This window comes from Oncorhynchus gorbuscha, linkage group LG12 (genome assembly GCF_021184085.1).
Source record: "Oncorhynchus gorbuscha isolate QuinsamMale2020 ecotype Even-year linkage group LG12, OgorEven_v1.0, whole genome shotgun sequence".
Taxonomy (NCBI): Eukaryota; Metazoa; Chordata; class Actinopteri; order Salmoniformes; family Salmonidae; genus Oncorhynchus; species Oncorhynchus gorbuscha.
In genome coordinates this window covers 67,715,385-67,739,311 of record NC_060184.1, presented here as the reverse complement: position 1 = coordinate 67,739,311, position 23,927 = coordinate 67,715,385, and the positions used below count along the sequence as shown (strand labels likewise).

The following is a 23,927-nucleotide window of genomic DNA, read 5'->3' as shown; positions in this document are numbered from 1 at the left end:
CTTGTCCTCTGGCCTTGACTGGTGTTTTGGCATTCATAGCTAGCCTAAAGTTTCGCTACTATGGGAAGTATTACAGATGTTTACTCCTCTGTCTGCAAAGAACTAAAACTACGAACTAATCGATACATTTTAGAAGTCCTGCAAGAGACGGAGGGGAAGACGGGGTAGGTTCGCAGCATCATGGCACGCTGCAGTTCATTTTCTAGCCGCAAAAGCAACTTCTTATACTGACATTCACGTTTCTCACGAACGAGTTTTACCAAACCCTGCCTGCCTGTCTGCATTCCGTAGAGACATCACACTCCAACTGACTGGGAACGACAGGCTGAGAAAGGTACAACAAGTGACCAACAAAGATGCTCTCGCTCTGTCCAGAACCCTCCGAGACAACGACTCAGTGACAGGTAGATAGACACGTGTACTGTTGAGACCATGGATAGCCTGCATTCTAACAAAATCCTCAAGTGGGATCCTCTTCTCCTTCATCACTGGTCTGCGAAGTCAGAGGATAGGACAGGTGAACGCATTGTAGACATGCAATAACAGGGATATGCTTTCTCCTGTCGGGTTCTTAAATCCACGGCCGGCGCCAGAACGAATCAGTTGGACTTGACTGGTGATTTTCATAGCTGCGCACGTTTGTTGAGGAACCTCCCACGTGTGCACGCACTTACGCGTTCACTATTTTTCGTTACGAGTGTCAATAGTAAAGACCAGGCAGTTCGTGAGTTGCAACGTTGGGGAAGCTTACAATTTATGTCAATTGTGATTATTTGTTATATGCGCATTTTCGTGGAACAGTTTCATTTCAATAATAACGTTTTTGTTCTCAAAATCATTGTCACTTGGTTAATCATAAAAATCTTAAGTAAAATGATAAAAATCTAAAAGTTCAAATTCAGCTATGGCGAGAGCACTAGCCTCTGCCATATGGACACATTGGTACACTGTGATCTATTGGTGACTAAAGAAATGAGAGCATAGAACTCCGTTATAACCTATAAGCCAATGCAATTATGCAGTAGGCCTATAACTTCCGTGTAAACTAAGTAAAATACATGCGCCTAAAGCAGTAAAAATAAAAAATCAATCCTGATGAAAATTCCGGTTCTTTCAATCAAATTAATCTCTCTACTCCACCTGTCTGCCTCACTTTATATCCATCTTGACTTGAACAATTGCAAGTGTAGTGCAACATTGTATCAAATCATCACTGGGGCCTGCCGAAGCTGTCACTAGTGAACTTCATCAGATTATGATATTTTGCTCTTTCACACCGAAGCTTGGTGATTATCGGGGCTGGGAGTGTTGGAAAGATTTTTCAAATAGGAACTATCATTTGCAATGTATGTTAAGAAAAACAGACTTCATTGACTTGTGTGAGGCGAAGAAAAGTTTAAGTTTAAGACAATCAGAAATCAAGACAATGCCAAATGGGCATTTTCCTACATATGCATGCATTCGCATCACGGAGAGAGACGCACCGTATCTTCGTCATCTTATTCTTGATGCAACATTTTAAGTTATACTCAAGACACATTATCTTCACACATATTTTAGACGCGTATCACTGACAGCCGCAACTCAATCAGCTGTACCTACTGCCACGCGCACTACCCAAACAGCGGGTTTCCCAAATACACTTGTAATTGGAAACAATCCACAGCTAGTTATTTTTTTAAGAAGCTAATGATCCTCTGTGGCTAAGTCATGCTCTCTGGTGAAGTATTTTAAATTATTATTTAGACTGGTGATCGAGGGCGTCAAATGCAGCACAAAGGTCTAGGAGCTATTAAAATGTAATTTACCAACTTCACAAGTGCAGTCTCGGTGCTATGATGGGATCTATATTATTTGTCTCCAGGAAGTCAGTGAGTTGCTGTGCAACATCTTTTTCAAAACAAATTGAGTGGAATGGGAGATTCGATATAATTTTCGGGTCAAGGTTTTGCTTTTTCAAGAGAGGCTTTATTACTGACACTTTTAGTGAGTTTTGTACACATCCAGTGGATAGGGAGACATTTATTATGTTCAACATAGGAAGGCCAAGCACAGGAAGCAGCTATTTCAGTAGTTTAGTTGGAATAGGATCCAATATCCAGCTTGAGGGATTAGAGGACATGACTATTTTCAAATCAAATCAAATCAAATTTTATTTGTCACATACACATGGTTAGCAGATGTTAATGCAGGTGTAGCGAAATGCTTGTGCTTCTAGTTCCGACAAAGCAGTAATAACCAACAAGTAATCTAACTAACAATTCCAAAACTACTGTCTTATACACAGTGTAAGGGGATAAAGTGTCATGTTTTGTCTTAGATTGTCTTGTCATTTTGCTTTTCCCTCTGTTCGTTTTCCCCCTGCTGGTCTTTTTAGGTTCGTTCCCCTTTTTCTCTCTCTCTTCTCTCTATCGTTCCGCTCCTGCTCCCAGCTGTTCCTATTCCCCTAATCAATCATTTAGTCTTCCCACACCTGTTCCCTATCTTTTTCCCTGATTAGAGTCCCTATTTCTCCCCTTGTTTTCCGTTTCTGCCCTGTCGGATCCTTGTCTATTGTTCACCGTGCTGTGTCTGTGTATCGCCCTGTCGTGTCGTGTTTCCCTCAGATGCTGCGTGGTGAGCAGGTGTCTGAGTCTGCTACGTTCAAGTGCCTTCCCGAGGCAACCTGCAGTTCTTGATCGAGTCTCCAGTCTGTTCTCGTCATTACGAGTGGAATTATGCCTTATGATTGTAGATTTACTTTACTGGATTAAAGACTCTGTTTTCGCCAAGTCGCTTTTGGGTCCTCATTCACCTGCATAACAGAAGGATCCGACCAAAGAATGGACCCAGCGACTACAGACGCTCGTAACACTGCCGTCGAGATCCAAGGAGCCATGCTCGGCAGACACGAGCAGGAATTGTCTGCTGCTCGCCATGCCGTGGAGAACCTGGCCGCTCAGGTTTCCGACCTCTCTGGACAGTTCCAGAGTCTTCGTCTCGTGCCACCTGTTACTTCCTGGCCTGCCGAGCCTCCGGAACCTAGGGTTAATAACCCACCTTGCTACTCCGGGCAGCCCACGGAGTGCCGCTCCTTTCTCACCCAGTGTGATATTGTGTTCTCTCTCCAACCCAACACATACTCTAGCGAGAGAGCTCGGGTTGCTTACGTCATTTCACTCCTTACTGGCCGGGCTCGAGAGTGGGGCACAGCTATCTGGGAGGCAAGGGCTGATTGTTCAAACAATTACCAGAACTTTAAAGAGGAGATGATTCGGGTTTTTGACCGTTCAGTTTTTGGTAGGGAGGCTTCTAGGGCCCTGGCTTCCCTATGCCAAGGTGATCGATCCATAACGGATTACTCTATAGAGTTTCGCACTCTTGCTGCCTCTAGTGACTGGAACGAGCTGGCGCTGCTCGCTCGTTTTCTGGAGGGACTCCACGCAGTGGTCAAGGATGAGATTCTCTCTCGGGAGGTTCCTTCCAGTGTGGACTCTTTGATTGCTCTCGCCATCCGCATAGAACGACGGGTAGATCTTCGTCACCAAGCTCGTGGAAGAGAGCTCGCGTCAACGGTGTTTCCCTGCTCCGCATCGCAACCATCTCCCTCCTCTGGCTCAGAGACTGAGCCCATGCAGCTGGGAGGTATTCGCATCTCGACTAAGGAGAGGGAACGGAGGATCACCAACCGCCTGTGCCTCTATTGCGGATTTGATGGACATTTTGTCAATTCATGTCCAGTAAAGGCCAGAGCTCATCAGTAAGCGGAGGGCTACTGGTGAGCGCTACTACTCAGGTCTCTTCATCTAGATCCTGTACTACTATGTCGGTCCATCTACGCTGGACCGGTTCGGGTGCTACATGCAGTGCCTTGATTGACTCTGGGGCTGAGGGTTGTTTCATGGACGAAGCATGGGCTCGGAAACATGACATTCCTTTCAGACAGTTAGATAAGCCTACGCCCATGTTTGCCTTAGATGGTAGTCATCTTCCCAGTATCAGATTTGAGACACTACCTTTAACTCTCACAGTATCTGGTAACCACAGTGAGACTATTTCTTTTTTGATTTTTCGTTCACCTTTTACACCTGTTGTTTTGGGTCATCCCTGGCTAGTATGTCATAATCCTTCTATTAATTGGTCTAGTAATTCTATCCTATCCTGGAACGTTTCTTGTCATGTGAAGTGTTTAATGTCTGCCATCCCTCCCATTTCTTCTGTCCCCACTTCTCAGGAGGAACCTGGCGATTTGACAGGAGTGCCGGAGGAATATCATGATCTGCGCACGGTCTTCAGTCGGTCCCGAGCCAACTCCCTTCCTCCTCACCGGTCGTATGATTGTAGTATTGATCTCCTTCCGGGGACCACTCCTCCTCGGGGTAGACTATACTCTCTGTCGGCTCCCGAACGTAAGGCTCTCGAGGATTATTTATCTGTGTCTCTTGACGCCGGTACCATAGTGCCTTCTTCCTCTCCGGCCGGGGCGGGGTTCTTTTTTGTTAAGAAAAGGACGGTACTCTGCGCCCCTGCGTGGATTATCGAGGGCTGAATGACATAACGGTTAAGAATCGTTATCCGCTTCCCCTTATGTCATCAGCCTTCGAGATTCTGCAGGGAGCCAGGTGCTTTACTAAGTTGGACCTTCGTAACGCTTACCATCTCGTGCGCATCAGAGAGGGGGACGAGTGGAAAACGGCGTTTAACACTCCGTTAGGGCATTTTGAGTACCGGGTTCTGCCGTTTGGTCTCGCCAATGCGCCAGCTGTTTTTCAGGCATTAGTTAATGATGTTCTGAGAGACATGCTGAACATCTTTGTTTTTGTCTATCTTGACGATATCCTGATTTTTTCACCGTCACTCGAGATTCATGTTCAGCACGTTCGACGTGTTCTACAGCGCCTTTTAGAGAATTGTCTCTACGTGAAGGCTGAGAAGTGCTCTTTTCATGTCTCCTCCGTTACTTTTCTCGGTTCCGTTACTTCCGCTGAAGGCATTCAGATGGATTCCGCTAAGGTCCAAGCTGTCAGTGATTGGCCCGTTCCAAGGTCACGTGTCGAGTTGCAGCGCTTTTTAGGTTTCGCTAATTTCTATCGGCGTTTCATTCGTAATTTCGGTCAAGTTGCTGCCCCTCTCACAGCTCTTACTTCTGTCAAGACGTGTTTTAAGTGGTCCGGTTCCGCCCAGGGAGCTTTTGATCTTCTAAAAGAACGTTTTACGTCCGCTCCTATCCTCGTTACTCCTGACGTCACTAGACAATTCATTGTCGAGGTTGACGCTTCAGAGGTAGGCGTGGGAGCCATTCTATCCCAGCGCTTCCAGTCTGACGATAAGGTTCATCCTTGCGCTTATTTTTCTCATCGCCTGTCGCCATCTGAACGCAACTATGATGTGGGTAACCGCGAACTGCTCGCCATCCGCTTAGCCCTAGGCGAATGGCGACAGTGGTTGGAGGGGGCGACCGTTCCTTTGTCGTTTGGACAGACCATAAGAACCTTGAGTACATCCGTTCTGCCAAACGACTTAATGCCCGTCAAGCTCGTTGGGCGTTGTTTTTCGCTCGTTTCGAGTTTGTGATTTCTTACCGTCCGGGTAGCAAAAACACCAAGCCTGATGCCTTATCCCGTCTGTTTAGTTCTTCTGTGGCTTCTACTGATCCCGAGGGATTCTTCCTTATGGGCGTGTTGTCGGGTTGACAGTCTGGGGAATTGAAAGACAGGTTAAGCAAGCACTCACGCACACTGCGTCGCCGCGCGCTTGTCCTAGTAACCTCCTTTTCGTTCCTGTTTCCACTCGTCTGGCTGTTCTTCAGTGGGCTCACTCTGCCAAGTTAGCTGGTCATCCCGGTGTTCGAGGCACTCTTGCGTCTATTCGCCAGCGCTTTTGGTGGCCGACTCAGGAGCGTGACACGCGCCGTTTCGTGGCTGCTTGTTCGGACTGCGCGCAGACTAAGTCGGGTAACTCTCCTCCTGCCGGTCGTCTCAGACCGCTCCCCATTCCTTCTCGACCATGGTCTCACATCGCCCTAGACTTCATTACCGGTCTGCCTTTGTCTGCGGGGAAGACTGTGAGAGCCGCCAATAAACGTAGGATTAAGAGTCCAAGGTATTGTTGCGGCCAGAGAGTGTGGCTTTCCACTCGCAACCTTCCTCTTACGACAGCTTCTCGTAAGTTGACTCCGCGGTTCATTGGTCCGTTCCGTGTCTCCCAGGTCGTCAATCCTGTCGCTGTGCGACTGCTTCTTCCGCGACATCTTCGTCGCGTCCATCCTGTCTTCCATGTCTCCTGTGTCAAGCCCTTTCTTCGCACCCCCGTTCGTCTTCCCTCCCCCCCCCTCCCGTCCTTGTCGAGAGCGCACCTATTTACAAGGTACGTAGGATCATGGACATGCGTTCTCGGGGACGGGGTCACCAATACTTAGTGGATTGGGAGGGTTACGGTCCTGAGGAGAGGAGTTGGGTTCCGTCTCGGGACGTGCTGGACCGTTCACTTATTGATGATTTCCTCCGTTGCCGCCAGGATTCCTCCTCGAGTGCGCCAGGAGGCGCTCGGTGAGTGGGGGGGGGTACTGTCATGTTTTGTCTTAGATTGTCTTGTCATTTTGCTTTTCCCTCTGTTCGTTTTCCCCCTGCTGGTCTTTTTAGGTTCGTTCCCCTTTTTCTCTCTCTCTTCTCTCTATCGTTCCGCTCCTGCTCCCAGCTGTTCCTATTCCCCTAATCAATCATTTAGTCTTCCCACACCTGTTCCCTATCTTTTTCCCTGATTAGAGTCCCTATTTCTCCCCTTGTTTTCCGTTTCTGCCCTGTCGGATCCTTGTCTATTGTTCACCGTGCTGTGTCTGTGTATCGCCCTGTCGTGTCGTGTTTCCCTCAGATGCTGCGTGGTGAGCAGGTGTCTGAGTCTGCTATGTTCAAGTGCCTTCCCGAGGCAACCTGCAGTTCTTGATCGAGTCTCCAGTCTGTTCTCGTCATTACGAGTGGAATTATGCCTTATGATTGTAGATTTACTTTACTGGATTAAAGACTCTGTTTTCGCCAAGTCGCTTTTGGGTCCTCATTCACCTGCATAACATAAAGAATATGTACATAAAGATATATGAATGAGTGATGGTACAGAGCAGCATAGGCTAGATACAGTAGATGGTATCGAGTACAGTATATACATATGAGATGAGTATGTAAACAAAGTGGCATAGTTAGTGGCTAGTGATACATGTATTACATAAGGATGCAGTCGATGACATAGAGTACAGTATATACGTATGCATATGAGATGAATAATGTAGGGTATTTAACATTATATTAGGTAGCATTGTTTAAAGTGGCTAGTGATATATTTTACATAATTTCCCATCAATTCCCATTATTAAAGTGGCTGGAGTTGAGTCAGTGTCAATGACAGTGTGTTGGCAGCAGCCACTCAATGTTAGTGGTGGCTGTTTAACAGTCTGATGGCCTTGAGATAGAAGCTGTTTTTCAGTCTCTGTAGTCGATGAACAGCATTCTCACATAGGTATTCCTCTTGTCCAGATGGGTTAGGGCAGTGTGCAGTTTGGTTGAGATTGCGTCGTCTGTGGACCTATTTGGGCGGTAAGCAAATTGGAGTGGGTCTAGGGTGTCAGGTAGGGTGGAGGTGATATGGTCCTTGACTAGTCTCTCAAAGCACTTCATGATGACGGAAGTGAGTGCTACGGGGCGGTAGTCGTTTAGCTCAGTTACCTTGGCTTTCTTGGGAACAGGAACAATGGTGGCCCTCTTGAAGCATGTGGGAACAGCAGACTGGTATAGGGATTGATTGAATATGTCCGTAAACACACCGGCCAGCTGGTCTGCGCATGCTCTGAGGGCGCGGCTGGGGATGCCGTCTGGGCCTGCAGCCTTGCGAGGGTTAACACGTTTAAATGTTTTACTAACCTTGGCTGCAGTGAAGGAGAGTCCACATGTTTTCGTTGCAGGCCGTGTCATTGGCACTGTATTGTCCTCAAAGCGGGCAAAAAAGTTATTTAGTCTGCCTGGGAGCAAGACATCCTGGTCCGTGACTGGGCTGGTTTTCTTCTTGTAGTCCGTGATTGACTGTTGACCCTGCCACATACCTCTTGTGTCTGAGCCGTTGAATTGAGATTCTACTTTGTCTCTATACTGACGCTTAGCTTGTTTGATAGCCTTGCGGAGGGAATAGCTTCACTGTTTGTATTCGGTCATGTTACCAGTCAACTTGCCCTGATTAAAAGCAGTGGTTCGCGCTTTCAGTTTCACGCGAATGCTACCATCAATCCACGGTTTCTGGTTAGGGAATGTTTTAATCGTTGCTATGGGAACGACATCTTCAAAGCACGTTCTAATGAACTCACACACCGAATCAGCGTATTCGTCAATGTTGTTATCTGACGCAATACGAAACATATCCCAGTCCACGTGATGGAAGCAGTCTTGGAGTGTGGAATCAGCTTGGTCGGACCAGCGTTGGACAGACCTCAGCGTGGGAGCGTCTTGTTTTAGTTTCTGTCTGTAGGCAGGGATCAACAAAATGGAGTCGTGGTCAGCTTTTCCGAAAGGAGGGCGGGGCAGGGCCTTATATGCGTCGCGGAAGTTGGAGTAACAATGATCCAATGTTTTTCCAGCCCTGGTTGCGCAATCGATATGCTGATACAATTTAGGGAGTCTTGTTTTCAGATTAGCCTTGTTAAAATCCCCAGCTACAATGAATGCAGCCTCAGGATGTATGGATTCCAGTTTGCAAAGAGTCAAATAAAGTTCGTTCAGAGCCATCGATGTGTCTGCTTGGGGTGGAATATATACGGCTGTGATTATAATCGAAGATAATTCTCTTGGTAGATAATGCGGTTGACATTTGATTGTGAGGAATTCTAAATCAGGTGAACAGAAGGATTTGAGTTCCTGTATGTTTCTTTGATCACACCACGTCTCGTTAGCCATAAGGCATACGCCCCCGCCCCTCTTCTTACCAGAAAGATGTTTGTTTCTGTCAGCACGATGCATGGAGAAACCCGCTGGCTGCTCCGCTTCCGATAGCGTCTCTCCAGTGAGCCATGTTTCCGTGAAGCAAAGAACGTTACAGTCTCTGATGTCCCTCTGGAATGCTACCCTTGCTCGGATTTCATCAACCTTGTTGTCAAGAGACTGGACATTGGCGAGAAGAATGCTAGGGAGTGATGCACGATGTGCCCGTCTCCGGAGTCTGACCAGAAGACCGCCTCGTTTCCCTCTTTTACGGAGTCGGTTTTTTTGGGGGGTCGCCGGCTGGGATCCATTCCGTTGTCCTGGTTGAAAGGCAGAACACAGGATCCGCGTCGCGAAAATCATATTCTTGGTCGTACTGATGGTGAGTTGACGCTGATCTTATATTCAGTAGTCCTTCTCGGCTGTATGTAATGAAACCTAAGATGACCTGGGGTACTAATGTAAGAAATAACACGTAAAAAAAACTCAAAACTGCATAGTTTCCTAGGAACGCGAAGCGAGGCGGCCATCTCTGTCGGCGCCGGAAGTCGTAGTCGTATTTTCATGAATGTGTCAAGAGATACAGGATTAAAAAACGTAAGTGTCTCCATTGATCCTAGGTCCCTGCAGTTCTTTGCAGACTAAGGACAACTGAGCTTTGGAGAAATACGCAGATTCAAAGAGGAGTCCGTAATTTGCTTTCTAATGATAATGATATTTTTTATCAAAGAAGTTCATGAATTCATCACTGCTGAAGTGAAAGCCATCCTCTCTTGTTGAATGCTGCTTTTTAGTAAGCTTTGCGACAGTATCAAAAATAAATGTAGGATTGTTCTTATTCTCCTCCATTAGGTTGGAATAATAGGATGATCGAGCAGCAGTGAGGGGCTCTTTGATATTGTGTGGTACTGTCTTATCAAGCTAGTCAGAAGACTTCCAGTTTGGTGGAGCACCATTTCCGTTCCAATTTTATGGAAACTTTCTTCAGGGCTTGGGTATTTTCTGCATACCAGGCAGGAAATTTCTTGTTACAAATGTTTTTCTGTTTTTAGGGGTGCAACTGCATCCAGGGTATTACGCAAGGTTAAATTTAGATCCTCAGGTGGTTAAACGATTTTTGTTGTCCAAGAATTTATAGCACGGCTTTTGATGATCCTTATTTGGGGTCTGAGCAGATTAGTTGTTGCGATTGCAAACGTCATAAAATGGTGGTTTGATAGTCCAGGATTATGAGGAAAAACATTTAGATCCACAATATTTATTCCACTGGGCAAAATTAGATCCAAGGTATGACTGTGGTAGTGAGTAGGTCTGGAGACATGTTGGACAAAACCCACTGAGACCATGATGGCTCCGAAAGCCTTTTGGAGTGGGTTTGTGGACTTTTCCATGTCAATATTGAAGTCACCAAAAATGTGAATATCATCTGCCATGACTACAAGGTCCGATAGGAATTCAGGGAACTCAGTGATGAACGCTCTATATGTGTAACGATATTCTTCATCCTCCTCTGATGAGGAGTAAGAAATGTCGGACCAATGCGCAGCGTGGTATGTGTCCATGTTAATATTTAATAAATCAACTGAACACTGAAAATACAAAATAACAAAGTGAAAGACAGAAACGAAAACGAAACAGTTCTGTATGGTGCAGATGTAACAGTATAACTTTATACCGTCCCCTCGCCCCGACCTGGGCGCGAACCAGGGACGCTCTGCACACAGACAACAATCACCCTCGAAGCATTGTTACCCATCGCTCCACAAAAGCCGCGGCTCTTGCAGAGCAAGGGGAACCACTACTTCAAGGTCTCAGAGCAAGTGACGTCACCGATTGAAACGCCACTAGCGCGCACCACCGCTAACTAGCTAGCCATTTCACATCGGCTACATAAGTATGATTCTCAATCAGAGACAACAAATGACACCTGCCTCTGATTGAGAACCATACCAGGCCAAACACATAAACACAACCTAAAAAAAAGAACATAGCCATCCCAACTCACGCCATGACCAAACTAAAACAAAGACATAGCAAAGGAACTAAGGTCAGAACGTGACAGTATCCCCCCCCCCCCAAAGGTGCGGACTCCGGCCGCAAAACCTGAACCTATAGGGGAGGGTCTGTGTGGGCGTCTGTTCGCGGTGGCGGCTCTGGCGCGGGACGTGGACCCCACTCCATCATAGTCTCTGCCCACTTAAGTGGTGCCCCTGGCGCGGCGTCCCCTGCCGCCGACTCCGAACTGGGGACCCCTGCAGCGGGTCCTGAATGGACGGGAGATTCCGGCAGCACCGGACAGGCGTGAGACTCCGGCAGCTCCGGAGGGAAGGGCGATTCTGGCAGCGCCGTAGTGACGGGCGGCTCTGGCTGCTCCTGACTGACGGGCAGCTCTGGCAGCTCCTGACTGACGGGCGGCTCTGGCAGCTCCTGACTGACGGGCGGCTCTGGCAGCTCCTGACTGACGGGCGGCTCTGGCAGCTCCTGACTGAGGGGCAGCTCTGGCAGCTCCTGACTGACGGGCAGCTCTGGCAGCTCCTGACAGACGGGCGGCTCTGGCAACTCAGGACAGACGGACGAACCTGGAGGGAGGAGACGGAGAGACAACCTGGTGCGTGGGGCTGTCACAGGACCCACGAGGCTGAGGAGACCTACAGGAGGCCTGGTGCTTGGAGGAGGCACCGGATGGACCGGGCTGTGGGGTAGCACTGGAGCGCTGGTGCGCAGCCTTGGCACCACTTCTCCAGGCTGGATGATCCCTTTACCCCGGACCCTCCAGAGTGCAGGCACAGGTTGAACCGTGCTGTGGGTGAGCACTGGAGATCTGGTGCATACCACTCGCACCTCTCCCTTAGGCTCAATACCCACATTCGCATGGACGGAGCGCAGGCATAGGACGCACTGCACCCTCCCAGCACCCTGGAGACACAGCACGCAGCGCTGGCGCATGATGGGGGACTGGCCTATAGCCCACTGGGCTGTGAGCGAGTACTGGCGACACCGTGCGCTTGACCGCATAACACGGTGCCTGACCAGTACTGCGCTTCTTTCGGTAAGGACGAGGAGTGGGCTCAGGTCTCCAACCTGACCCAATTTTTTTGGGGGTGGGGCTGCCGTGCTGCATCCTCATATTGCTGCTGCTCAGCTTTCGCTGCCTCCAGTTCTTCCTTGGGGCGGCGATATTCCCTAGCTTGTGCCCAGGGTCCTTTTTCGTCCAAAATCTTCTCCCATGTCCATGAGTCCAGAGATTGCTGCTGCTCGATACCACGCTGCTTGGTCCTTGGTTGGTGGGTGATTCTGTAACGATATTCTTCGTCCTCCTCTGACGAGGAGTAAGAAATGTCGGACCAATGCACAGCGTGGTATGTGTCCATGTTATTATTTAATAAATCAACTGAACACTGAAAATACAAAATAACCAAGTGAAAGACAGAAACGAAAACAAAACATTTCTGTATGGTGCAGACACACAACAGAAAATAATCACCCACAAAACACAGGTGGGAAAAGGCTACCTAAGTATGATTCTCAATCAGAGACAACGAACGACACCTGCCTCTGATTGAGAACCAAACCAGGCCAAACACATAAACACAACCTAGAAAAAAGAACATAGACTACCCATCCCTACTTACGCCATGACCAAACTAAAACAAAGACATAGCAAAGGAACTAAGGTCAGAATGTGACAATATGGCCCAGGAGGCTTGTAAACAGTAGCTATAACAAGTGATTGAGTAGACTGCATAGAGTAACCAGGAGTGGCCTCATTTAACACAGTAAATTCATCAGGCATGAGCCATGTTTCAGGCAGGCCAATCAAATGAAGATTATGATCAGTGATTCGTTAATTGACTATGACTGCCTTGGAAGTGAGGGATCTAACATTAAGTAACCCTATTTTTAGATGTAAGCTTTCACAATCTCTTTCAATAATGACAGGAATTGAGGAGGTCTTTATTCCAGTGAGATTGCAAAGGCGAACTACGCCATGTTTAGTTTTGCTCAACCTAGATTGAGGCACAGACACGGTCTCAATGAGGATAGCTGAGCTGATTACACTGACTCTGCTTACTGACAGTGCACTGTACAACCGCACACTTTCCTTTCCAATCCACAAGAGGCTGAAACCAGAAATCTGTATACTGTATAATGATGAGATGCTCATGTCTCCACCCTGACAATGGGAGATTTTGTGCCAAAGGCGGAAAGGCAGGCAACAAGCTTAGGTCTACATATTATTTCCATTTTAAAAAATAAAGAAAAATGTTTCTATTTAACTAGGCAAGTCAGTTAAGAACAAATTCTTATTTACAATGACGGTGTACCCTGGCCAAACCCTCCCCTAACCCGGACGATGCTGGGCCAATTGTGTGCCACCCTATGGGACTCCCGATCACGGACGGTTGTGATACAGCCCGGGATCAAAACTTAGACCGCTGCGCCACTCTGGGCTTATTCTGGACAGATTTTGACAAGAGTGAACCCTCGCGCTTGGCCTCTTCCTCTTTGCTGAATCTATGTCACTGGAGAAAGCATCCGAGCGAGCAAAACAGCACTCCTCTATATTTACCCTAAGTATCTGATGCTGTCTGGACAGAAATAGTATGCCATGCCACACCCTTTTGGTCCAGACAGCATCAGATACATGGTCTACACATACTGAGACAGAGGGGAGCTGTTTCACTGTCCAGACAGCATCAGATACATTGTCTACACATACTGAGACAGAGGGGAGCTGTTTCACTGTCCAGACAGCATCAGATACATGGTCTACACATACTGAGACAGAGGGGAGCTGTTTCACTGTCCAGACAGCATCAGATACGTGGTCTACACATACTGAGACAGAGGGGAGCTGTTTCACTGTCCAGACAGCATCAGATACGTGGTCTACACATATTGAGACAGAGGGGAGCTGTTTCACTCGCTTGGATTCTTTAACTGAATTAATGTCTTTCTGTCAGTGCGCGTCTCTGTGAAATAAATTATTAATATTAAAATGTTTTATTTGGATGGGCAAAGAGGTACGGTAGGGCGGGCCAGGCCCCCAAAGGCCCGCCCATAACGCTGACCCTGCTTAGATCAGTGAAGATGAAGGAGAGGAGAGAACTTCCCTTGTAGATATTGAGATGCACTCTTATGTCCATGTGTCTTGTTGGTCATCCAGGTGTGTTGTTGATTGACAGGTCTGGATTTGAGGTACAACTGCATCACAGATGAGGGGGCGGGACACCTCGCTGACCTCCTCAAGGTAACCTGGTCACATATAATGGAGGTCGATTAGAACACTGGTCCCATTTCCTAAAATCCAGACATGCTGTTGTTAAGTGTGTATTAAGCTGTGTGTTGTTGTGTGTTATATTATGTCAGGAGAACGTGTGTCTGCGCTCTCTGGACCTGACGTGTAACGACATTCAGACAGACGGAGCTGAATACATTGCAAAGAGTTTGACTGTATGTACAGTTGAAGTCTGAAGTTTACATACACTTAGGTTGGAGTCATTAAAACTCATTTTTCATCCACTCCACAAATTTCTTGTTAACAAACTATAGTTTTGGCAGGTCGGTTAGGACATCTACTTTGTGCATGACACAAGTCCTTTTTCCAACAATTGTTAACAGACAGATTATTTAATTTATAATTGTATCCCACTGTATCCTAATTCCATTGGGTTAGAAGTTTACATACACTAAGTTGACTGTGCCTTTAAACATCTTGGAAAATTCCAGAAAATAATGTCATGGATTTAGAAGCTTCTGTTTGGCTAAATTACATAATTTGAGTCAATTGGAGATGTACCTGTGGATGTATATCAAGGCCTACCTTCAAACTCAGTGCCTCTTTGCTTGACATCAAGCCTGGGGCGGCAGGGTAGCCTAGTGGTTAGAGCGTTGGACTAGTAACCGAAAGGTTGCAAGTTCGAATCCCCGAGCTGACAAGGTACAAATCTGTCGTTCTGCCCCTGAACAGACAGTTAACCCACTGTTCCTAGGCCGTCATTGAAAATAAGAATTTGTTCTTAACCTGCCTAGTAAAATAAAATAAAGGTAAAATTTAAAAATCATGGGAAAATCAAAAGAAATCAGCCAAGACCTCAAAAAAGAAATTGTAGACCTCCACAAGTCTGGTTCATCCTTGGGAGCAATTTCCAAATGCCTGAAGGTACCACGTTCATCTGTAAAAACAATAGTGCGCAAGTATAAACACCATGGGACCACGCAGCCGTCATACCACTCAGGAAGGAGACGCGTTTTGTCTCCAAGAGATGAACGTACTTTGGTGCGAAAAGTGCAAATCAATCCCAGAACAGCAAACAACTTTGTGAAGATGCTGCAGGAAACAGGTACAAAAGTATCTATATTCACAGTAAAACGAGTCCTATATCGACATAACCTGAAAGGCCACTCAGCAAGGAAGAAGCCACTGCTCCAAAACTCCCATAAAAAAAGCCAGACTACGGTTTGCAACTGCACATGGGGACAAAGATCGTACTTTTTGGAGAAATGTCCTCTGGTCTGATGAAACAAAAATAGAACTGTTTGGCCGTAATGACCATCGTTGTGTTTGGAGGGAAAGGGGGGAGGCTTGCAAGCCAAAGAACACCATCCCAACCGTGAAGCACGGGGGTGGCAGCGTCATGTTGTGGGGGTTCTTTGCTGCAGGAGGGACTGGTGCACTTCACAAAATAGATTGCATCATGAGGGAGGAAAATGATGTGGATATATTGAAGCAACATCTCAAGACATCAGTCAGGAAGTTAAAACTTGTTCGCAAATGGGTCTTCCAATTGGGAAATGACCCCAAGCATACTTCCAAAGTTGTGGCAAAATGGCTTAAACAACAAAGTCAAGGTATTGGAGTGGTCACAAAGCCCCGACTCTAATCCTATAGCAAATTTGTCGGCAGAACTGAAAAAGTGTGTGCAAGCAAGGAGGCCTACAAACCTGACTCAGTTACACCAGCTCTGTCAGGAGGAATTTGCCAACATTCACACAACTTATTGTGGGATGCTTGTGGAAGGCTACCTGAAACATTTGACCCAAGTTAAACAATTTAAAGGCAATCCTACCAAATACTAATTGAGTGTATGTAAACTTCTGACCCACTGGGAATGTGATGAAAGAAACAAAAGCTGAATTAAATCATTTTCTCTACTATTATTCTGACATTTCACATTCTTAAAATAAAGTGGTGATCTTAATTGTTACTAGGATTAAATGTCAGGAATTGTAAAAAACACACAAAAAAAACAGAGTTTAAATGTATTTGGCTAAGGTGTATGTAAACTTCCGACTTCAACTGTATATATACATTATTTATAAACACACTATGCAGTAGCTATATAGACCACATAATAGAACATACAGGAAGTCTTCAATACATGATTTCTCCATTTGTATACACCATGTAAAGTGTGTGTGTTTTTCACTATCTCCAGTCTAATGATGCCCTCCTGTCTCTGAGGCTGACTGGTAATAAGATAGGGAACGGAGGAGCCATGCACTTCGCCAGCATGCTGCAGGTCAACTCTACACTACAGGAGCTGGACGTGGCAGACTCTGACCTGGTAACACATGCGCCACACACTCTCACATACACATACTGGCTGTGTCCGAGTTGGGATGTAGGGTTTGAGTAGAGCCTGAAGGTAGGGGGCAGCAGTTCCTCTTGCTGCTCCATAGGCAAGTACCATGGTCTCGTGGTGGATGCGAGCCAGTGGAGTGTGTGGTGACATGGGAGAAGTTGGGAAGGTTGAACACCAGGTGGGCTGCAGTGTACTGGATAAGTTGCAGGGGTTTGACGGTACAAGTGCGGAGCCCAGCCAACAACAAGTGCCAGGTTTAGGACCTGCACCACTTCCTGTGTGAGGTAAGGTCGTACTCTATGGATGTTGTAGAGCATGAACCTGCAGGAGCGAGTCACTGCTTTGATGTTTGCAGAGAACTACAGGGTGTTGTCCAGGGTCAGGTCAAGGTTATTGGCGCTCTGGGAGGGGGACACCGTCGAGTTGTCAACCATGATGGAGGTCTTGGAGCGGGCAGGCTTTCCCCGGGAGGAAGTGCAGCTCCACCTTGTCGAGGTTAAGCTTAAGGTAGTGGGCCGACGTCCAAGCTTAGATATCTGCCCAAAACTAAAACAATCCATATGTTCAAATCTAAAGGCCTGATTAACATAACATCATTACCGCAGCCACATCCTGCGTCCCCAGTGCCGACACATTCACAAATCACAAGATGGTTTAGTATTTACTTTAAAAGCTCTGATGAAGGCCAAGAGAACAAGCAACTCTTTTAAATGAGAAAACAGAAATCCACAAAAAAAAGTAAGATTTTAAGGAGAACAAAAAATATTTAGCCTGCATTTGAACACCACCGCAGATGCTTCGCTATTCGTCATCTTCCCAATTAAGTAGCTTCGTTTTGTTGTTTGGTTACTTGAAGAGAACCAGGGCCTATCACTCGCAGACCACATCTTCCTGTGCATTGTGGAAACGTGTGCATTGAATTTTACTAGATGAAGAGCTGAAATTAGTATAACATCCTGGCATTTAAACCATACACGAATTTGAAAAATTCACATACTATAAAACATTCTATTTTCGCATACTGAGAATTTGTCAAACGCGATTGTGTTGTTTCCCGCTATTTGTTGATTTCAGTAGTGCATCCCCATATGTAATTGATGAGCTGTTGTCAGAGCCAAAATGAGTATGACATCCGGGCATTTAAAGTATATTCAATAAAATAAAATAAAATTGGCGTACTATTAAACATAATTTTCTCTCATGCTCAAACGGCCTACTATTTAGGATGCAAGTTTGGGTATTCGGCCATGGCCACTGTCTCGCGCTCTCTCTCTGCATAGGGGACTCAGAGTGTGATAGCGTTTGCCATCGTCTTGAACAACAACAAGAGCCTCCGATCTGTCAACATCAGCAGACCTCTACTCTTCAGCCACCAGGTACACTGCACACAACGTGTACTAAGATGTGGTCTTCAGAAAGACTACCATGTCAGAACATATGTGCATCTTTTGTGTGGCTCTGTCTCTTTCTGAGCAAATAAAAGCTGCAAACTGGAATGGCTACTATGCAATACGTTTAGTAAAGCCACGTTTCGACAGCTGCACTGCCTTCATCAGGTTTTCTCTGTCATAGGAGGAGACAGCGGTCCATCTGTCAGGTATGTTGGTAGTTAATCAGTGTCTGAGGGAGCTGCACCTGGGAAAGATGGGCATGACTGACTATGGAGTGGAGAGACTCACTGACGCCCTGAGAACCAACTACACCCTCAAATACCTGGACTTACGCTGGTACACACACACCGTACACTGACACACACACCATGCACAGAAATGTCATACGCTCAAAGCCCATACACATACTTACATACACCACAAGCACGCTCATAGTTACTCACGCCATACACCCCTCCTCTCTGTCTGTCCTTTGCTCAGTAACCGTGTGACTCGTGAAGGGGCGCGGTGTCTAGCAAAGGTTCTGAAGAACAATGGAACCTTGGAGATTCTGGACCTGGCGTCCAATCGCATCGAAGACGATGGTGCCTTCTACCTCAGCCAGGCTATCGCCTTGCCCACCTGCAACCTCAAAGCGTGAGACACACATACACCCACACACACCTCACCTTTAACCCACCCCCAACCCTTGAGTGTTATTTATTGGACAAGTTCAGTTAGTGCTTACATTTTTCACTTTGTTTCAAAACTTTTCCGACATTTTTGTTCCTACTGAACACAACCCAGGATTTATCCAACTCTCTCTTCTCCCTCTCTCTCTTACTGTCTCTCCAGGTTGTCTATCCCCAATAATAACATAGCTACTGTTGGTCTGGTGTCTCTGTCTCGGGCCATGCAGGCTAACAACACTCTCACACACATCTACATTTGGGGGAACAGACTGGAGGAGCCGGTCTGTCAGGTAACACGCACGCACGCAAGCAAACACACACACACAGATCCATCGGCCAATTTCTTCGGCCACTATACCTATTTTGCCAATTGGACTGAACCCCTTTGCTACACGGAACCCTAGTACTCCATCACGACTGGTCTATTCGATGTAACTGCACAATTAGGCTATAACAGACTTCCTCTGTCGTGACGTCCTTCTAAGGCCCTTCTGCTAGCTTGCTAGCCCTGGCCTGCTAGCTGTCTGAATCGTCGTGTCTCCAGCCAGCCTAACTACTCACTGGACCCTTATGATCACTCGGCTACGCACGCCTCTCCCTAATGTCAATATGCTTTGTCCATTGCTGTTCTGGTTAGTGATTATTGTCTTATTTCACTGTAGAGCCTCTAGCCCTGCTCAATATGGCTTAGCCAAACCTTTAGTTCCACCTCCCACACATGCATGCGGTGACATCAACAATGCCTAGGTTTACCTCCAATGTATTCACATCCTGTCGTAGAAATTTCCTGTATTACCAAATCATGAGAGAGCAAACCACACACAAGTCAGAGTTATCATAAAGTCCATCTTTAATTATATGAGCTTCATCACTACCCTGTGACTCTCAAATCAATTCAGTGTCTGTAAATTAATTCTCTGAGAGTGCTTACAAAACAGTCCTTAGTATCATTTATAGCCAAGACACACCCATCAACATTCACATGACCAATAACAGATCTTATAGAACATTATACAAATAACCTTTTACCAGAAAAAAGGAGTATCCCATAATTTATAGCATTAGCTATAAATTATCGTTCAGTTTGATCTCCTAAACCAAAGCTCTTATCTCATTCTTGGTACCACTTAGAACCAAAAACATTACCTCATCCAATGGCATATATAAAATACACCCCCTCCTGGACAAGCTTACAGAGAGACGTGACTGGTACACAGACATTGTGGAGCCACCTTACTGGGTCCCCATTAATCACACCAGCCCTTCACACAGTTTAGGAATAGTTTACAGACACATTCACAGATAAGACTAACCCGACCTCTCCCCTCTCTGGGCCCAAGTAACTTTCCCCACATAAGCATGCGTATGAAAATTAATAAAACATCTTATTTATAAATGTTACCTAAAGAATTCTGATTCTGCCACGACACTCCCACCATACCTTTGTCTGTACATTTTGCCTTGAATCTATTCTATCATGCCCAGAAACCTGCTCCTTTTACTCTCTGTTCCGAATGTACTGGATGACCAGTTCTTATAGCCTTTAGCTGTACCCTTATCCTACTCCTCCTCTGTTCCTCCGGTGATGTAGAGGTTAATCCAGGCCCTGCAGTGCCTAGCTCCACACCTATTCCCCAGGTGCTCTAATTTGTTGACTTCTGTAACTGTAAAAGCCTTGGTTTCATGCATGTTAACATTAGAAGCCTCCTCCCTAAGATTGTTTTATTCACTGCTTTAGCACACCTTGCCAACCCGGATGTCCTAGCCGTGTCTGAATCCTGGCTTAGGAAGGCCACCAAAAGCCCTGAAATTTCCATCCCTAACTATAACATTTTCCGACAAGATAGAACTGCCAAAGGGGGCTGAGTTGCAATCTACTGCATTGATAGCCTGCAGAGTTCTGTCTTACTATCCAGGTCTGTACCCAAACAATTGGAGCTTCTACTGTTAAAAATCCACCTTTCCAGAAACAAGTCTCTCAATGTTGCCGCTTGCTATAGACCACCCTCTGTCCCCAGCTGTACCCTGGACACTATATGTTAATTGATTGCCCCCCATCTATCTTCAGAGTTCGTGCTGCTAGGCGACCTAAACTGGAACATGCTTAACACCCCAGCCATCCTACAATCTACGCTTGATGTCCTCAATCTCACACAAATGATCAATGAACCTACGGGGGCACCCTCATAGAACATGGGAACCCTCATAGATATCATCCTAACCAACTTGCCCTCCAAATACACCTCTGCTGTTTTCAACCAAGATCTCAGCGATCACTGCCTCATTGCCTGCATCCGTAATGGGTCTGCGGTCAGATGACCACCCCTCATCACAGTCAAACGCTCCCTAAAACTCTTCAGCGAGCAGGCCTTTCAAATCGACCTGGCCCGGGGATCCTGGAAGGATATTGACCTCATCCCATCAGTAGAGGATGCCTGGTTATTCTTTAAAAGTGCCTTCCTCACCATTTTAAATAAGTATGCCCTGTTCAAAAAATGTAGAACCAGGAACAGATATAGGCCTTGGTTCACTCCACACCTGACTGCCCTTGATGAGCACAAAGACATCCTGTGGCGTACTGCATTATCATCGAATAGCCCCCGTGATATGCAGCTTTTCAGGGAAGTTAGGAACCAATATACACAGGCAGTTAGGAAAGCTAAGGCTAGCTGTTTCAAAGAGAAATTTGCATCCTGTAGCACAAACTCAAAAAAGTTCTGGGACACAGTAAAGTCCATGGAGAATAAGAGCACCTCCTCCCAGCTGCCCACTGCACTGAGGCTAGGAAACATTGTCACCACCGATGAGTCCACTATAATGGAGAATTTCAATAAGCATTTTCTACAGCCGGCCATGCTTTCCACCTGGCTACCCCTACCCTGGTCAACTGCCCTGCACCCTCCACAGCAACTCGCCAAGCCTCCCCATTTCTCCTTCACCCAAATCCAGATAGCTGATGTTCTGAAAGAGCTGCAAAATCTGGACCCCTTCAAATCAGCTGGTTAGACAATCTGGACCCTCTCTTTCTAAAATGATCTGCCGAAATTGTTGCAACCCCTATTACTAGCCTGTTCAACCTCTCTTTCGTATCGTCTGAGATTCCCAAAGATTGGAAAGCTGCCGCGATCATCCCCCTCTTCAAAGGGGGAGACACTCTTGACCCAAACTGCTACAGACCTATATCTATCCTACCCTGCCTTTCTAAGGTCTTTGAAAGTCAAGTTAACAAACATATTACAGACCATTTTAAATCCCATCGTACCTTCTCCGCTCAGCAATCTGGTTTCAGAATGGGTCATGGGTGCAGCTCAGCCACGCTCAAGGTCCTAAACGATATCATAACCGCCATCGAAAAGAGACATTACTGTGCAGCTGTATTCATCAACCTGGCCAAGGCTTTAGACTCTGTCAATCACCACATTCTTATCGGCAGACTCAACAGCCCTGGTTTCTCAAATGACTGCCTCGCCTGGTTCACCAACTACTTCTCTGATAGAGTTCAGTGTGTCAAATCGGAGGGACTGTGGCAGTCTCTATTGGGGTGCCACAGGTTCAATTCTCAGGCCGACTCTCTTCTCTGTATACATCAATGATGTCGCTCTTGCTGCTGGTGATTCTCAGATCCACCTCTGCGCAGACAACACCATTCTGTATACTTCTGGCCCTTCTTTGGACACTGTGTTAATTAACCTCCAGGCGAGCTTCAATGCCATACAACTCTCCTTCCAACTGCTCTTAAATGCAAGTAAAACTAAATGCATGCTCTTCAACCGATCTCTGCCTGCCCGTCCAGCATCACTACTCTGGACGGTTCTGACTTAGAATACGTGGACAGCTACAAATACCTAGGTGTCTGGCTAGACTGTAAACTCTTCTTCCAGACTCACATTAGGCATCTCCAATCCAAAATTAAATCGAGAATCGGCTTCCTATTTCGCAACAAAGCCTCCCTCACTCATGCTGCCAAACATACCTTCATAAAACTGACCATTCTACCGATCCTCGACTTCGGCGATGTCATCTACAAAATAGCCTCCAACACTCTACCCAACAAATTGGATGCAGTCTATCACAGTGCCATCCATTTTGTCACCAAAACCCCATGTACTACCCACCACTGCGACCTGTACGCTCTCGTTGGCTGGCCCACGCTTCATACTCGTCGTGAAACCCATTGGCTCCAGGTCATCTACAAGTCTCTGGTAGGTAAAGCCCCGCCTTATCTCAGCTCACTGGTCACCATAGGAGCACCCACTCGTAGCACGCGCTCCAGCAGGTATATCTCACTGGTCACCCCCAAAGCCAATTCCTTATTTGGCCGCCTTTCCTTCCAGTTCTCTGCTGCCAATGACTGGAACGAACTGCAAAAATCACTGAAGCTTGAGACTCATATCTCCCTCACTAGATTTAAGCACAAGCTGTCAGAGCAGCTAACAGATCACTGCACCTGTACATAGCCTATCTGTAAATAGCCCATCCAACTACCTCATCCCAATACTGTATTTATTTATCTTGCTCCTTTGTACCCATTCGTCTTCTCTTACATCTATTCACTCCAGTGTTTAATTGGTATATTGTAATTACTTCGCCACTATTTATTGCCTTACCTCCCTTATCTTACCTCATTTGCACACACTGTGTATAGACGTTTTCTACTGTATTATTGACTGTATGTTTGTTTTACTCCATGTGTAACTCTGTGTTGTATGTGTCCAACTGCTTTGCTTCATCTTGGCCAGGTCGCAGTTGTAAATGAGAACTTGTTCTCAACTAGCTTACCTGGTTAAATAAAGGTGAAATAAATAAAATAAAATAATAAAACACACAAATCAAAATCACACTCGAAGCCACACTCTTACTCCCCTCCACCAGGCTTTCAGTGATTTGCTGTCCAGTGGTCGTCTGTCGTCGGAGCAGACCGATGTGTGTGTGTACGAGGTGGACGGGTGTGTGTGTCTGGCTGAGGTCTTCCATGGGCTGAAGAGGCACTACTACTGGACACCCAGCTACGGACAGGATGTAAATCCTGCTAGCAATGCAGCTATGGCCCTCACAAATACACAACTCTATCCTAACTCCTCACACACACCCTAAACCCTTAATAATACTACCCACCTGGCGCTCATTCAGTTAAACTTGTTGCATACATGCACTCTAATAAATATCTAATAAACTGTTTTAAGTAACTTCTCTGTTCATGTCCTATTTGTATCATGCTCTTGTGTTGTATGTTTACGCTGACCGCTTGTCAGGCCCTACTTCCAAAAGAGGTTTTGTAACCTCAAAAATATATTTTCCTGTTATATAAAGGTTAAATAAAATAAAACATAAATGATCCTTTTC

At 46.3% G+C, this 23,927-nt stretch overlaps 1 protein-coding gene across 2 annotated transcripts; it reads left to right on the top strand.

Moving 5' to 3' along the window:
• lrrc34 (leucine rich repeat containing 34) lies at positions 1-23,770 on the top strand. Of its 2 annotated transcripts, XM_046290821.1 has the most exons (10): positions 1-164; positions 292-404; positions 14,123-14,187; positions 14,307-14,390; positions 16,376-16,504; positions 17,803-17,898; positions 18,095-18,249; positions 18,394-18,549; positions 18,748-18,874; positions 23,457-23,770. In XM_046290821.1, exons 1-10 carry the CDS (start codon positions 61-63, stop codon positions 23,676-23,678), a joined length of 1,251 nt encoding a protein of 416 aa, XP_046146777.1. In that variant the 5' UTR covers positions 1-60; the 3' UTR covers positions 23,679-23,770. The 2 variants fall into 2 exon arrangements, with proteins under 2 accessions (XP_046146777.1, XP_046146778.1); XM_046290822.1 differs by lacking the exon at positions 14,307-14,390.
• The last annotated feature ends 157 nt before the right edge of the window (positions 23,771-23,927 follow it).

Coding starts and splice junctions, on each gene's coding strand:
- lrrc34 (XM_046290821.1), top strand. CDS start 61: ATGGGAAGTATTACAGATGTTTACTCCTCTGTCTGCAAAGAACTAAAA. Junction 14,188..14,306: donor ACCTCGCTGACCTCCTCAAG/GTAACCTGGTCA, acceptor ATATTATGTCAG/GAGAACGTGTGTCTGCGCTC. Junction 18,875..23,456: donor TGGAGGAGCCGGTCTGTCAG/GTAACACGCACG, acceptor CCCCTCCACCAG/GCTTTCAGTGATTTGCTGTC.